Source organism: Sinocyclocheilus grahami, unplaced genomic scaffold (assembly GCF_001515645.1).
Source record: "Sinocyclocheilus grahami isolate Dianchi unplaced genomic scaffold, SAMN03320097.WGS_v1.1 scaffold170.1, whole genome shotgun sequence".
NCBI classification, from domain to species: Eukaryota; Metazoa; Chordata; class Actinopteri; order Cypriniformes; family Cyprinidae; genus Sinocyclocheilus; species Sinocyclocheilus grahami.
Genome location: NW_015505349.1, coordinates 1,373,524 through 1,390,506, shown reverse-complemented (window position 1 = coordinate 1,390,506; position 16,983 = coordinate 1,373,524). Strand labels below are relative to the sequence as shown.

Here is a 16,983-nt window from a genome sequence, read left to right as displayed (position 1 = left end):
TGACCTGTTAACCTGGGGCGGATCCTATAGATGCAGTGAAGAGGATTTTGTGTGTTTCAGATGTTTAAGGGAGAGAGAGAAAAAGAGAAAAGCGCGAAAAAAATAGAAAGTAGGTGCAGAAAAGTAGAGGCGTCTGGAGGAAATTGAGAGGCTTATAGTCTTTGATCCTTGGGTGCTTTTTCTTATCGGAAACATTTGTGGTGACACCACGACAATAGCAGTTCATCATATTACAGACTGCCAGTGCTGCTTTCAAGACGTCCTGTCTATTAATTAAAGTATTTCTTGCCATGTGGGACAAGGACTATCTCAGCGCACATATTAGCCTATGCGAATGGCGTTTGGATATCTGCCGGTTTTTTTATTTTTTTTTTGGGTTAAAGGGACAATCTCCCATTTTCCCACTTCTCCCAATTCTTAAGTCCACTGCTGAAGACGTGGATTTTTGTCCTTCGCATAAAAAGCAAGCGTATAATCATTTTATACTCAGTAACTTTATAGATCCAACCTCGTTGTCGCCAGATATAAAATGAAACCAACAAGTTTTCAATTAGCCTATGTCCTGACAATTGCGTATACCGTCAACTCAAGGGATGTTTTGGGAAATCAAACAATTAGATGGTCAAAAATGCATGTCATTCACCGAGATTTGCACTGTGCTGTAGAGTGGGGGGCATCCTGTTGGACCAAAAGAACAAAACGACTAGGGAAAACTCCTGCTGACACCAATAAAATTGGCCTATTGGCCTCCGGGCTTCCTATGTAATGTCACAAAAGTGTTTTGATGCCCTGGGCTCGCCATCGCTTTAGTGCTGTGCCCTATATAATTGGAAGAGCACGGAACTCTTGGTGATCCCATATAAAGACTTGAATGTTTCGTTCATTAGTCCAAAGAGACGCTAATACCATTCAAATTAGAAATAAGCAAAGCGAATTGCTTGCAAACCATTTAATTAAATAAAACTAAATTAAACAATTTATTTCTGAAACAACGTGTATGTAGCATATTTTTTATAGCAGGATTGCCAATATAAAATATCAAGAATGTATCGAATAAAAACAAATTTTGACTACAAGAGGCTTGTTAAATAAACATATTTCATAACACAGGATATACACAGAATAAAGCATACGGAATTAATGGCAAAAATGGCAGTTTATATATGTATGCTTTAATTGCCCCATGGTGTTCAATTTAAAGAAACTAGACTAGCAAACGTTCAACATATGATTCGACTTGTTGATTTTGATCTTATTGTTCGTATCGCTTTCAAACCAGCTTTAATGGCCTCTTTGGGAATACAAATATACTAAAAGAGGAGTTACCAAAGTGGACGAGGGGGGTTTGAATCGGGGGAATTGCTGCCCACTCCTTTACCATGGAGTGTTCAGTAGCCATTCCTTAATCCTGCTTTCATTTTTGCCGACAAATGCCAAGAATCCTGTCTGGAGACCCAATGGGAGACTGATCAGCTAACAAAAGGGACTCCTTCCACAAAGCAGCAGTGCCAAACCTGGTTCAGGGCACTCATAAACAGACCAAAGGAAAAGTAACCTTTTACCGAAAGATCTTATAACGTTTTGAGCACAAATGTTGAAACGTATAGGTCCACATAAGTGTTTGTGCAAATAAGAATTTGCTCAGGCAGTGTTTATTCACTGCAGGTGTCCGTGTACAAATATGCTAAATAAATGCTATCATTGTAGGGTTACTGAGTAGACAAAATTAACGGAATGGACTCCGTGGAGAGTGGTATTGAAAATGGATGTCGAAATATTGGCCATAATTTGTGTTTATTTGTTTTAAGTTTTAAGCCAAAATGTATGTTATATTATGGAGTAAATACAGTTGAAATGTATCTACTTTCTTTCATTTATACTACATAAAATTTAAAAGCAGAACATATTTATGTATCTTTCGATGTAATATTCTTCAGGCCTGAAGTCTGTTATTTTACACTATGTACTTGTTTTTAGCTGACCTATAAGACAAAAACTTTTAAATAAAATAGCCGCCTTGAAATTAATCTGCTCTGACTAAAGTCCCATCAAGATTTGCATAATGGAGGCCATTAATTATCATTTAGCTCATTAATTATTGTAGGAACAAATCTATCATGTGATGTTGAAGAGTTAAGACTATGTTTCAAGGTGCACCTTTATCAGTTTCTTTTAAAGAGTCAAGTCCTCCATTCTTCTGTGAATTAACTTTTGTTCCTTCGGCCGTTTGCTTTTTTGTTTGAGCAAAAATTATTCTGGTGTCGATCTGACAGCCCTCTTTCCTGATTTAAAGATAGTCACTTCAAAAGGGATAAAGAAAAGGGAAAAGCCAACCGTCTGTTATTTTGTGTCTTGGGCCTCTCTGCGTTGGCTATTCAGGCAAGTTGATGAACTCCTCCAAAAGTTTATTAAGAGGAGCAAAACAATGCCGTCTAAAGCCTTTAGGCAGCCAAAAGGGACAGTTTATAAACTAGCTGCCATTGTTCCTCAAAGGCAGATGCATGAATACCTTTGAATGGGCTCCCTCAAACTGACACGATCAAGCTAGACAACAGCATGTTAAAAGGAACTGGCTTTCTTTCTGCTGCCCAGATTTGTATTTTTTCCTGCATTAATGTACATCTGCGGTAGGAGGGTCCAAGCTGGGACGAGCTCAATCCCAGTCAATACCCAAACCCACAGCCTTTGGACTGTTTGAAGTAAAGTCCTATGTTCTGCACGCCCTCAGTGGGCTGCAGGTGTCACAAGCCTGAGAGAAATATGGTAATCTAAGAGCAAAAGAAAAGAGTCACCCTTTTTTTGACGTTTTAAACAGAGCATTTTCCAAGTGAATGACTTGAAATTGCCTGTTTGTAGGGTTTGAATTTTGTCTTAATGCAGGCAATGGGATTTATAGGGCTTCCATGTAAAGGTTTAAAGTTTTCAAAGTTTAGACAGGCAGTGTGTTTAATTTTTCAACTTTTAGTGCCATAGTTAAATAGTAGCCTACTAAAATATTATTACTAATATAGCAATAAAATAGGAATATAAACTAAAATAATTTAAAACAAAATTGTATTTTTTTATATTCAAATGCTTATTGATCAGACATAAAAAAACTTTAATGTATGACAAAATTGTATTTTTTTATATTCAAATGCTTATTGATCAGACATAAAAAAAACTTTATGTATGTATTTATTTATTTACTTAGTTATTTAGTTTAGATTATTTAAACTGGTTCAGAACATTGTGACACTTATCGGCAGTGTCTGATGTTTGTCTTATCTGTTTAGCAGAACAGGTTGAGACAGTCAGATGTTGAAAACAAAGAAAGGGCCAGTTTAAGGAAAGATTACATTTATGGTCAATAAAAAAACAAAGTACTTTTTAAATATAATACATATGTTATGTATTCAAGTCCATAATGAGTTATTTATTGAGGACCCATAAAGAGGCTAGTGAAAGTTGAAGAAGCATGCATTGCTTTCTTTCTGGCATTAAAAGTATAATTGCGTTCTCCTCCAGTCCACAATGTCGACTCTGTTTAAACATGCAATTTAGTTTTGGCTGAAAATGTACTTGTTCCTGAATGGCTTTCACATTGCCAGCTCCAAAAACAAGTCTTTCAGAAACAGAGTACGTGTACAAACAAGTGATTTCCATGGTTTCATCATCACTGCCCTAATTATAGCAAGTTACACTGATGATAAGCTGTAGTTGTTTTAGTGTTTTGTGCAATTTGTGTTTAATGGGTAAGATGTTACAGAATTCATAGTGAAAATTGATTTAAGCCTTTACTGCAGAACTTTGTTTGGTAACACTTTAGAATAGGGAACACATATTTACTATTATCTAAGAGTTTCCCCTCAATAAACTGCTAATTTGCTGCTTAAGTAAGGTAGTTATTAACTTTAGGTATGGGTTGTAAACAGGGCCTAAAATATGGTCATGCAGAATAAAGCAATAATATGAGCTTTATAAGTACTAATAAACGGCCAATATGCTAGTAATATGCATGTTAATAAGCAATGAGTTTGTAGTGGGAATTGGTCCTTAAAATAAAGTGTTACCTGTGAAAATATATGCACTATGAAAATATAAAACTGTTGATTTGATAGTTGAGGAATAATTTAGTCACTTGAGCTTAACTATGATTGTTCACTGGGTGTTTAGCACAAGATAAAAAGTCAGTGCAGTTGCATAAAAGGTCTTTAACCCTCAATATCTCATGGTGGAAGTTAGATTTTCAATCGGTAAAGACCATGATTAGGAATACAACAGGTGGCATTTCCATAGTATGCTCAAATCATAAAAATACCCTTAAAACTCTGTCCAGTTTTGATGACTAAAGAAGCATGGCCATTTAATAGGTAACAGTAATTAAGTGAGGAGGGCAATTGTGGCGCATCAGTCCTATGATTAGTGCCAAACAGCATGGTCCAATGGCTTAAAAATCACCATCAGCCCACGCTACTTATGGCCATAAAATTTCCCATTTTATGCTCTTTAGCAGCCTCACCCCGAGATTCTTCATTAGCTTTATTTATGTGTGTGTTTTGCACTTGCACAAAGACAATAAACATGTTCCTAGAGTGTTGCAAATCAGAAATTTGCTTAGATTTTTTCCACCAACTTGTGTGAATGTGCGGGGCAGTGTGAGAGCTGCAGAGGGGCCAGGCAGCTGTGAGGGAGTCTATCCCGCTCCCCTCTCCTCACGCAGGCTTCAAACAGGGCACTTGTCGTACATTTTTAACTAATGGGCTTATTTATGCAGCCATTGTCAGTTGCTCTTCAGGCTACTCTTTCCACATTTACTTTTTTTCTCTCACCCTGCAGTATACAAAAGCAAGTGCTGCTCACAGTTTTTTTTGCATCTGTTGATATGAGATTTGTCATTTAAAAACAAGTGTTCTGGTTGCAACGTTGAGTTATTACGGCCTCCATTAAATTGTGTTTACCGCGTTGGCATGTAAAGACATCATGCACCTCATTTATGTTATAGGGTCTGCGTTTTGACAGAGTGCTCAAAGAAAAGCTTTTTTCTTCTTTAAGAAGCACTACTGCATGTGGATGCATTTCAAATCACTTTCTCTTCATCTCTGATTATTTATCTGCTTTTCTTTTGGAAGTAAGATTATGCCTTTTTATTATTATTTATTTTCACTTTTGCCATTTGTATTTAAGCCCTAGGCTGTCCACTTAAAGCTCACATTGATATATTAAGATTTATTTCCCATAAGCTAAGTCAGTGGTAAAATTGACATTCAGCAGTTTTTTGTTTATGCAACTGTTTTATCTCGAGAAGAGACGCACGCCACCGCTGTGGGAAAAGCGGATAAAGGCTTTGCATTTAATAAATGGTAGTTTGCTAAGACATAATGCCATGATAACACAAACATCTTTGTGAGGATGGAATTAAGTTCAGCTGCAGTTTTACCCCCAGTATTTACAGGCAAGGCCTCACATGGAGAAGCATAAAGTTTTCTGCAAATTTACTTTATTGTAGTAATGCAAGGAAACTTTTATCTGAGGCCAATGTTTCTGCCTTTGACTCAACGATTAGACAATGGAGATTAACAATGGCATTTTGTGCATTTGTGTCAGAGCTGCTTGTAATGTCTATTATGTGAAGAATTTAAAAGAATATTTCACTTAAAAAATGAAAATTTATTTACTCACGCTCATCTCATTTATGTATGTTTTTCTTGTTTTCTGTGCAACACTAAAGAAGATATTGTGAAGAATGTTTCAGCTGTTTTTACTCATACATTGAAAGAAAATGCACCAATTATGATATTGTACCCTACTGACTTTCATTGTTTGGACAAAATATCTTCTTTTGTGTTCAGCAGAATAAAGAAAGTTCATGCGCACTAAATGATTTTTCGAAGTTGTAAAAAACACTACTTTTTGAATGTTTATTTCAAATGTGTTACTTGCCCTTTCTTTGTAATTATTTATTAAATTTACAAGTTACTAAGTAAAACACAATTTTTATCAGTTGGTGAGGCCTGAGTAAAAGGATGAGAATGAGTAAATTAATTTTGTGCTTATAATGTATATTATCTGGGGCAGGTAAAATCTTACATACAGACTCTTGTTCCAACTAAAATGTGCAGAAAGTTTAGGTATGCTCGTGTCTTTTTTTCCCCTCTGACACACACATTATAGTTTAATAAGCTATAGGCATGCTAGTTTAAATGGTTGATTTTGCAATCTTTATCACCTTTTAGATATTTGATTAAGTTCCACGGTGCTGATTGCTTTTGACCTCAATCAGCGAGATCTCAATCCCAGGAAATGAAAACTCGGTATTAAAAGAAAGAATGAGGTGGGAAGTAAACGGACACCTGCCTTTCAGTTTCTCGCAGCAAGAAACTGATTTAGAGCTCTCTCCCTCCTTCAATTGACCAAGTTAAGTCAGCACTTCCCAGCAAATCGACTGCGCTGCACAAATCTTTAAATAATTCCCCCCCTAATTGCCTAAAGATATTTTAGGAACCATTTCGAAGTTGTTCTTAAATAGCAGTGCAGCGAAATTCAGCTAAGACAGCAGAACAGTTGTGATCTTCACATTCATGTTCTGTACGGATCTGATAACTTCAGCAAAACATGATTTCTTTAGCATGATGTCCAAAGTAGGTCTTATTATCCTAACCAGTTCTGTCTTCTCCGTTCTTTAACTATCTGTCAATAGTTACAGTTTCATTGTCAAAACTCTTTTTCCGTCACCACATTCAAGAGCATTTGAAACCCAAGAGACACAAGCCATCCTTAGAGTGTCCCTCTGGCTGTCTGTCTGCACTGCCGCCCCCTTTTCCCTGCCGTTAAATGGATTCATATTCAGGCAGCATTTTCCAGTGGTGCTTGGGCACAGAGAGTCAATATGTCAGCATTTATTGATGCCCCACAGAGCTGCACAGGGTTGTCAGGCCTCTTTTCAGGCTTAAATGGCCCCCTAAGGTGTGTCTTCTATTGGGCCTGAAAGGCCAAAGAGGCCCTCGAGTCTCTCTGTTGTTTAAGGTGAGCACAATCTCACACAGGCACGGCAGACAAAAAGCCCACCGAGCCTTCATGCACATGACAAGACCAATAAAAGAGCATCACCCATCACCTCTCTTTCACATCTTCCCTCTCTCTCTCAAATGTTTTTGAATGCTACAAAAAGAAAGGAGGGCTAATTGTTTGTTGTGGGAGCCAAAATGATAGCGCTTTCCCTCCTTCGATGGTATTCTTTTATACCAATGAAAGAAATTAATTAACATGGAGCAGAAAGCAAATCTAAACTGAACGTGTTTTAGAACAGGACTGTTGTGTTTTGGTTTTGTATGTAGCATTTGGTTTTATTTTAAAACAAATCTGTACTCTTTTGGACGTATTATGGTTAACAGTGTTTTGTTGAATGTTGAAAAATAAATGCTATTAAGTTTTAGTACCAGTTTTTCAGCATTGTCAGGTATTTGATTTATTGATCTTTGGAATAACCGTAATTAATTACATTTGCTGATACTTATGTTAATGGGTCTGTTAAAATCCATAACCATAGATATTAAACATAGGCACATAACTCTCCTACACAGTGCTACAAACATAAATGATTCCTCAAATTGTGTTCCTTTTTGAAGAGAGATTTAAAAATCATATTCATGATTATTGGGCAATAATTTAGTGAAAAGAATCCCTTTGACTGACATTGAAAGATGGGCCTGAGTCATATCTACAACCCACAATATTATGGAGACTTTAGGATGGCGTATTTTGACTTTGACAATCACCCTAATAATAAAGTTTACATATTTAAATTTGGGTAATTGTACTTTTTGTGCTGTTCATATTTAAAGGTGATAAATTAAACCAGTTCTACACTTTGAAAAAAAAAATCTAGTTCTTTATTGGCATCTATGGTTCCATGAATAACCTTTAACATCCATGGAATCTTTCCATTCCACAAGGTTCTTTATAGTGAAAAAATGTTCTTTAGATTAAAAATTTTAAAATAAATGCTTTTTAAAAACTCATGACTGAAAGGTTTATTGGGGAACCAAAAATGGTTTTCTATGGCATTGCCACAAACCCCACTTTTGTAGCCTTTATTTTTTAAGAGTATAGTGAAATCTGTAATTGAAAATTGAAGTAAGTGCAAATGAATGTGTACAATTATCAATTTTATTTTATTCATATAGCCAGAGAGTGTAGACATGTTTGAATGAGTGTTTATTTATTGACCGTTTGAATGATGGTCTAAACTATTAATAATAATTTTAAAAATAAATGGGATATTCACTGCTGTACCTTTACTGTTATTATCAATCTGGACTCTCACAGATGAGTGCATATGTCGGAAAACTTCTGTACGGATCTGATAACTTCAGCAAAACATGATTTCTTTAGCATGATGTCCAAAGTAGGTCTTATTATCCTAACCAGTTCTGTCTTCTCCGTTCTTTAACTATCTGTCAATAGTTACAGTTTCATTGTCAAAACTCTTTTTCCGTCACCACATTCAAGAGCATTTGAAACCCAAGAGACACAAGCCATCCTTAGAGTGTCCCTCTGGCTGTCTGTCTGCACTGCCGCCCCCTTTTCCCTGCCGTTAAATGGATTCATATTCAGGCAGCATTTTCCAGTGGTGCTTGGGCACAGAGAGTCAATATGTCAGCATTTATTGATGCCCCACAGAGCAGCACAGGGTTGTCAGGCCTCTTTTCAGGCTTAAATGGCCCCCTAAGGTGTGTCTTCTATTGGGCCTGAAAGGCCAAAGAGGCCCTCGAGTCTCTCTGTTGTTTAAGGTGAGCACAATCTCACACAGGCACGGCAGACAAAAAGCCCACCGAGCCTTCATGCACATGACAAGACCAATAAAAGAGCATCACCCATCACCTCTCTTTCACATCTTCCCTCTCTCTCTCAAATGTTTTTGAATGCTACAAAAAGAAAGGAGGGCTAATTGTTTGTTGTGGGAGCCAAAATGATAGCGCTTTCCCTCCTTCGATGGTATTCTTTTATACCAATGAAAGAAATTAATTAACATGGAGCAGAAAGCAAATCTAAACTGAACGTGTTTTAGAACAGGACTGTTGTGTTTTGGTTTTGTATGTAGCATTTGGTTTTATTTTAAAACAAATCTGTACTCTTTTGGACGTATTATGGTTAACAGTGTTTTGTTGAATGTTGAAAAATAAATGCTATTAAGTTTTAGTACCAGTTTTTCAGCATTGTCAGGTATTTGATTTATTGATCTTTGGAATAACCGTAATTAATTACATTTGCTGATACTTATGTTAATGGGTCTGTTAAAATCCATAACCATAGATATTAAACATAGGCACATAACTCTCCTACACAGTGCTACAAACATAAATGATTCCTCAAATTGTGTTCCTTTTTGAAGAGAGATTTAAAAATCATATTCATGATTATTGGGCAATAATTTAGTGAAAAGAATCCCTTTGACTGACATTGAAAGATGGGCCTGAGTCATATCTACAACCCACAATATTATGGAGACTTTAGGATGGCGTATTTTGACTTTGACAATCACCCTAATAATAAAGTTTACATATTTAAATTTGGGTAATTGTACTTTTTGTGCTGTTCATATTTAAAGGTGATAAATTAAACCAGTTCTACACTTTGAAAAAAAAAATCTAGTTCTTTATTGGCATCTATGGTTCCATGAATAACCTTTAACATCCATGGAATCTTTCCATTCCACAAGGTTCTTTATAGTGAAAAAATGTTCTTTAGATTAAAAATTTAAAAATAAATGCTTTTTAAAAACTCATGACTGAAAGGTTTATTGGGGAACCAAAAATGGTTTTCTATGGCATTGCCACAAACCCCACTTTTGGTGAGTGCAAATGAATGTGTACAATTATCAATTTTATTTTATTCATATAGCCAGAGAGTGTAGACATGTTTGAATGAGTGTTTATTTATTGACCGTTTGAATGATGGTCTAAACTATTAATAATAATTTTAAAAATAAATGGGATATTCACTGCTGTACCTTTACTGTTATTATCAATCTGGACTCTCACAGATGAGTGCATATGTCGGAAAACAAGGAGGCCAGTTGTGTGCCTCAGTGAATACTGGACCCAACCTGAGTATAATGTTGTTTTGAGAGCCAACTCTGATGAAGACAAATGTGTAAATGTTTGCTACCATGCTAAGCTTGGTGGAATGTGCAGCTGTGGACGAGCACTTTACCCCAGGCCCTTTAGCTCTTTACTCAGAGACAGTGGCAGGAAAGGTTAGGGGGAGAGAGAGCGAGAATGAGGGAATGAAAATAAAAAGACAACACAGAGGAGAAAGAGGTCTGAGTGTGGCCATGATGATGAATATCCCATCTGCTCACAGATTCATTGGTAATGGAAGTGGTCTGAAGGCTTATGTTGGGTGGTCATGATTCCTCTTTGGCCTTAGTCGCTCCTCACCCGTATCGGTTAATCACTGTCCAATGCATAACCGCTCTTGGAGAGTTTTACCCCCAGCTGTCAACAAAAAGCTCAATCAGGTTGCTGCATGAAGCAGATCTATGTGAATCAGTGTGAAAGTGTAACGACGACTCTTCTGGTTCAGTTTCACCAAAGGGCTTTCAATCAAACCCATATTCAAGATATATTAGGCCAATTCTCTCCTGATTAATTGCCTTTGATGTGTAAGTGCTACAAATTAGGTTGATCCCATGGGGCACGTTCACTCTTAATAACTGACGGGATGCAAAGAGACAATTTTAAGTTCATAAAATAATAGGATTTGGGATGCAATACTTGTCAGAGTTTGTTTGAAAGAAAACATTGCTCATTCGCTATCAGATTATCTTGTTCGGTTCGAGTTTTTTGCATCCTTTTTGCTCGAAACATATCAAATTGAATAATACCACAAATCCTGACGGAATACATGGATAAAGAAATAAAATTCACAGGGAATTTTTTCATTAATCTCACATTTTGAGATAAAAACATTTTATCAGTGACCCTTTTAAGATTGTACTTGGAATGTTCCTGTTATTTTCCGATTAGTGGTTTGGCGAAGAGCTCTTTTCATTTTTAAAACCCAGTTTTTGCTGTATTCACCTTTATTCAAAAGCTCTTGCTGCTGTCTGCTCCAGGCCATCTCTGACAAAATGTGTCATACTCTGTTATATTTATGCCACAGCACATTCGACAGATCTGGGTACTTGCCATGGTTGCATTCGTGTGATGGGACCCAGCATGTCAATCGTGGGATCTTGCAGAGACAAAGATGAGGTCCAGGTTTAGACGCGTATCTGCATCAGCGTCTGTTTCATTTCCATAATCCTGTCCTCATTATACTGTGAGTAGGAGACCGAGAGATGCTGACCTTTAGCAGGAGAGTGCTCTCAAACTTTTTATCAGTCTCTGCAGGGCTTGTGGGTTGTCTGTTATGGCAGCTAAATTACATTGTAGTTGTTGTGATGAGGGCAGAATGGGATGTGGCAGAATACTCATCAGTCATGCAGGCGCAACTTCATCAAGCTTGTAGCCTTTCAAATTCTGTTTCTTAGATTTGTCCGCCGGATTTTTATTGTCTGAAGGTAAAAACATGGTAAATTAAGAAATTGATCACTTGTCTCAAAACAAATCTTCTTTGATATTTGTGGCAGAATATACATTCTTTAAAATTTGGGGTCTGTTAATGTTTTTTAAAAAAAGTCTCTTATGCTCACCAAGACTGCATTTATTTGATGGAAAATATAGTAAAAACAGTCAAATATTTCTTCAATTTAAAATAATTGTTTTCTATTTTAATATGTTTTAAAATGTAATTTATTCTTGTGATGGTACAGCTGAATATTCAGCAGCCTTTACACCAGTATTCAGTGTCACATGATCCTTCAGAAATCATTCTAATATGCTGATTTGTAGCTCAATAAATATTTCTTATTATCAATGTTGAAAACAGTTAATATACATATAATTTTTTCATTAATAGAAAGTTCAAAAGAACAGCATTTATTTGAAATAAATATAACTTTAAAAATGTCTTTACTATCACTTTTCATCAATTTAATGCATGTATTAATTCTTCTTATTATTATTAATTAAATCATCTTATTGATCCCAAACTTTTGAACGGTAGTTACATTTTTTTTATAGGATCATTCATTCACCCTCATTCCTTTCCAAACCTTTATGACTTTCTTTCATCTGTTGAAAAAAAGGAATGGTTGGACTATATATATATATATATATATATATATATATGTATATATATATATATTAGTCCACACAGTTATATAATGTTATATAATGTCAGTTTTGTTTTGGACCCCACTGACTTTCATTGTATGGACAAAAGCAAAATTTAAGAAGCAATCTTCAAAATGTCATCTTTTGTGTTCTACAGAGGAAGTCATACAGGTTTGAAATGGCATTAGGGTGAATAAATGATGACAGAATTTTCAATTTTGGGGTGAGCTATCCCTTCGATGTCTAGCAGCATATAGAGAAGAACAAATAAATTCCATGTTGTGTCTTTAATAAAAGTGATGGCCATCTTTTGGAAAAACGATCAGTATAGATCACTGCACTGGCCTCAAGTGTTCGTCATGGCGAGTCAAAAGCAAATCACTTTGTCACAAGCTCTCAAAAACCAACAAAGGGATTTAAAGAACATGAGTTCCAATATAAATGTACACTTGAGTATGTTTTTAGCAGAATGTTGGGATGAGGGGAGAATGTTAGCAAAATGAATCTTAAAAGAAAAGGCAAAGGAATTGATTTAATTAATGCGGCCCCATGTCCTACGGCCATGTGTAATCCGTCGAGAATTCCTGAGCGTGAGCTCTAGGAGACAAAAAGACATCTACCAGAGGACTCCTCAAGTGGCCTGTAATGAGAACCTCCCTGTAATCCCATAATTCCTTGTTTAATTAAAAGACAGATCTGGCCTGGAGTCAAAGCCACTTTGATGGCTCTTTCATTGTTTGTGCTTTTGTTTGGAGGCTATTTTTGGGATGTTCTGTCCAACTGTCCAACAAACAAATGGAGATGTGCAAACATATTCATTCTGGAATCTGGTTTTGCCGTTGGTTAGCTTTTGTTGTTGTGACCAACCAATGTCAGATGACAGTGGCAAAGTAAACATATGATATTTCTAATAAAAAATTTAGAAAGTAGATCTCTCCCAAAAAAAAAAATCATTTTAACTCCAACTAGGGGGAAAGGGCAAATGTGAAGTTTGTGTAAGCATTTCTATTAATCAAAATCGCCTCATTGCTGTCCCCTATGGTGAGGAATGGGAGTGAAAAGATCTGCTGTTGTCGACAAGATTTAATGTAATTGAATTACCTCTCAAATCCATCTTGTGTTTCACCTGACCTGAAAAAACAGTTCTTACTGTACTGTACTAGTAAAATGCGGATGTTTAGGGTGTAGAATGTATGTTCTGAAGCTCACTGTTGAATTGTATGTATAGGGCTGTGCATAAGTACAGATTTCCTGATTCAATTTCGATTCGATTCCAGATTCATTTGATTGTATTTCAGTTATAATGCCCATTTTACTTATAAATAAATATTCTCTCTGCTAATGCTGTAAATTATACTGGAAAGAGTTTAATCAAACACACACATTTAAACAAAAGGTTCCAAAAAAGGGGGTTTGCAGCAATGCCATAGAACAACCATTTTGGGTTCCTCAGTACCTTTCAGTGAACAGCCCTTAACAGAACCATTATTTTTCTTAGCCTAAAGAAATTTGAATCTAAAGAACCATTTTCCACTATAAAGAACCTTTTGTGCAATGGAAAGGTTTTATGGATGTTAAAGGTTCTTCATGGAACCATCAATGCCAATAAAGAATCTTTATTTTACAAGTGCAGAGTCATAACATATTTTTACCCAGCCCTGACATATAAGAAAAGGCAGAGTGCACCCCACTCGTCTCTTCTATAATCAGCCCTGTTCAGAGGGGCCAGTCTTGGAAGCCCACACCAGAATTAGCCAATAAGAAGCCAGGGTTCAGCCATTACTAATGTAGAATTTCTTCAATTTAGCGGGAAGTCATGGCCTGGATTAAGGCCAGTGTCTGCAGAGCTAGGCCCCCAATGCTGCTGAAGGGATTTTCAAGGATCAGCCCAGTGCCAGCCAAACTGGAAATAAATAAGGAATCAACTCAAATGAAATGATAAAAATTGGCTGTAAGACCTTCCCCGTCATATATGGAAATGGTCTTGATGTGACAAAAGAATGGGACATAGGTAGATCTTTTTGAACTGTTAGCGTTTTTTTTCCCAGCATGCTTGTCAATCTTTCATGTTTATACCTATTAATATTAATGCTTTCTACAAATATTTGCAAAGTTATCACCAACGTGCATACGCACCTGTATAAAGGTCACTGTTCCGCACAGCATGTATAAGCTAATGTGTCATTTTCGTTTCATCACTAAGCTACTCAGCTTGAATTGCCACCCACACACCTCTGGTTTGCATCAGATCAGATTTGAGCTCATTGTTTCTCATTTTTTCTTCAGCTAACCACTAAACAGAAATGCTACACTTGACATGCCTGCATTTGACAGATAATCCACCGCTCTTATTTTGAAGACGGCAAGATTGCAAATGGCATGCAATGAAATAAACTTGAGTTATTTGCAAAGTGCCAGTTTTGTTTCATTTTAGCACAGAATACCGGTACGAGGATCGCTAAGGTGGTCTTCAGAGATTAACTCCCCCCACTTTTCCCTTTATGGCCTCGGGGCGAACTGGGATGTGCACTGATGTGGGATTGTATTTACAAGAGCTTCGCTTATATAAATAGCCATGCATTGAAATAATATTTGCTTGAAAGCCACATGAATACATCTCACTTCACCGTGCCGCCATCCATCTATCTGTTTTTTGGGTCCACATTCATTTAAACACATCATATCAATATGATGACAGCATTCATGACCAGAGAGCTTTCTGGTAAGTGCGTGACTTTTATAGTGCCATGCACAACGCGCTCAGTTCTTTCATTCTCTGTCGTCTATGACAGGTCGAATAGATGATGGCTCGGATGTGGAGTCTGAACCGGACCTACCCTTGAAGCGGAAGCAGAGGCGCAGTCGGACCACCTTCACAGCTGAGCAGCTGGAAGAGATGGAGAAGGCCTTTGAAAGGACACACTACCCAGACATCTACACCAGAGAGGAACTAGCCCAGAGAACCAAGCTCACTGAGGCCAGAGTACAGGTACGACACTGCCAAATACTAAAGCAGTTACTGCAGTTGTTAGATATATGCATGGTTTGACTGAGATGCAGTTCAAAATGTGTTTTATTGAATCAAGAGCCTTTATCTTCATCATTCTGTATATAAATCATAAAGGGATAGTTCACCTAAAATTGAGATTCGTCATCATTTACTCACCCTCATGTCATTCCAAACTTGTATGAACACACAGTGTAAAACTGAAGTCAAATGAGTCCAGTGTTGTTTGAAGCCCGCTTAGTTTTTAAATATCTTCTTAGAAAGAAAGTCATTCAGGTTTGGAATTACATGAGGGTGAGTAAATGATAACAGAACTTAATTTTTTTAAATTGTGCTTATCTACGAAGTTTACTTATGAAAGCATGGTACTCATAAGACTGATGCTCTCAGATGTAGATGGCACAATGAGAGCCCAGTAAGAGTTCAGCTATGTGCTTCGAGGTTTATAGAGCTCTAAAGTGTCACTAGATCTGCTTGACTAAGGTCCTCTGATTGATGACGCGTGTAACAATGCAACTGCTCATCTCAAAGAAAGTGCTAGAAAAACACAGCAGGCCTCTTCCTGTCAGCCGTATCGGAGAGAAACATGATCAGGTGGCTAATATGGTGCTACTTCTGTCAAAGTTGGCATGAAATGAAAATTCACCCGATCTGTTTTGAATGATTTATCCATGTATGTTTTGTTTTATTTTTTTTTGACTTAATGAATTTTTTATCAAAATGTCGTAACTTGATCTTCCAGTGAAATGACAGACAATATAACAAACGAAAAGTAAGTTTACATGCACCGTTTTAATCGAGCAGCTCAGAATGGCGTTACAGTCTTCCGTCAAAATATACATGTCACAATGCATAACTGAATATCTGAAGGATTAAAAACATGTTTTGTGTCACTTCTGACTTTTGTAGCGCTCACATGACACTGAGACTTGTAGTTGCAGAAACCACACTGGTATGATTTCAGTTGGACCAATGCGTTTACAGTTGCGTTGTTTTAGTCTTACTGAATTTTAACTTTTAAAGTACATGTAAATGTACTTATTGTTGCAAAGCATTTATGCACAAGGGCTCTGGCTCCTCCCACCACTGGTCCTGACAGCTTGTCAACCATGTGGATAGTTGAAACAATGAGTGGGGGAAAATACAGTAGAGTTATGGCAGCAGCTGTTGGGAGCAAAGGGAGGGGGATAAAAAGAACAAGAGTGCATTCCTGATGGATTTCTCACTTCAGCTTTTGGCTGGGATCTTTTCTTCCCACCACTTTCAAGCCCACCATTGCTTCTTGTAAAATTTGCTGCATATCAGAGAGCATCCCACACTCTCTCTAGGGAACCCCTCTCCACCAGTTACATTAATCAATCAAGAGCTGGTAAAAAATATGACTGTTCTGAATATTATCTTAAAGGGGTCCTATTATGCTCTTTTACAAAGTCTTGATTTTGTTTTGGGTGTACTAGAACAGGCTCTCATACTAGGTTGTTCGAAAAACACATTATTTTTCACATATTTTACATTATTACTACACCTCTCTCCCCAGTCTGGCATGAACGGCTCGAATAGTTCCTGTATCAAATGAAGACCCGCCTTCTGAAATATGAAATGTGCTGTGATTGGTTAGCTGGGCCAGTGTGTGTTGTGATTGGCAGCACTCGGCGCCTGGTCGGGAAATGTCATGCCCCTTAACATAACCACCTGCCAGCTTCAGTGTAAATATTGCATTAAAATCAAATAAATTTGAGCGCGATTTAAACCCGGATGATTGTAACCACTCTAAGT

At 37.0% G+C, this 16,983-nt stretch overlaps 1 protein-coding gene across 5 annotated transcripts in view; it reads left to right on the top strand.

Moving 5' to 3' along the window:
* Positions 1–16,983, top strand: part of LOC107593389 (paired box protein Pax-7-like) — a 66,023-nt gene that overhangs the window by 16,169 nt on the left and 32,871 nt on the right. For all 5 annotated transcript variants that reach the window (XM_016283099.1, XM_016283096.1, XM_016283097.1 and 2 more), the window contains exon 6: positions 14,993–15,189. In XM_016283099.1, the coding sequence (XP_016138585.1) occupies positions 14,993–15,189 (197 nt within the window). The remainder of the gene's footprint in view (positions 1–14,992; positions 15,190–16,983) is intronic.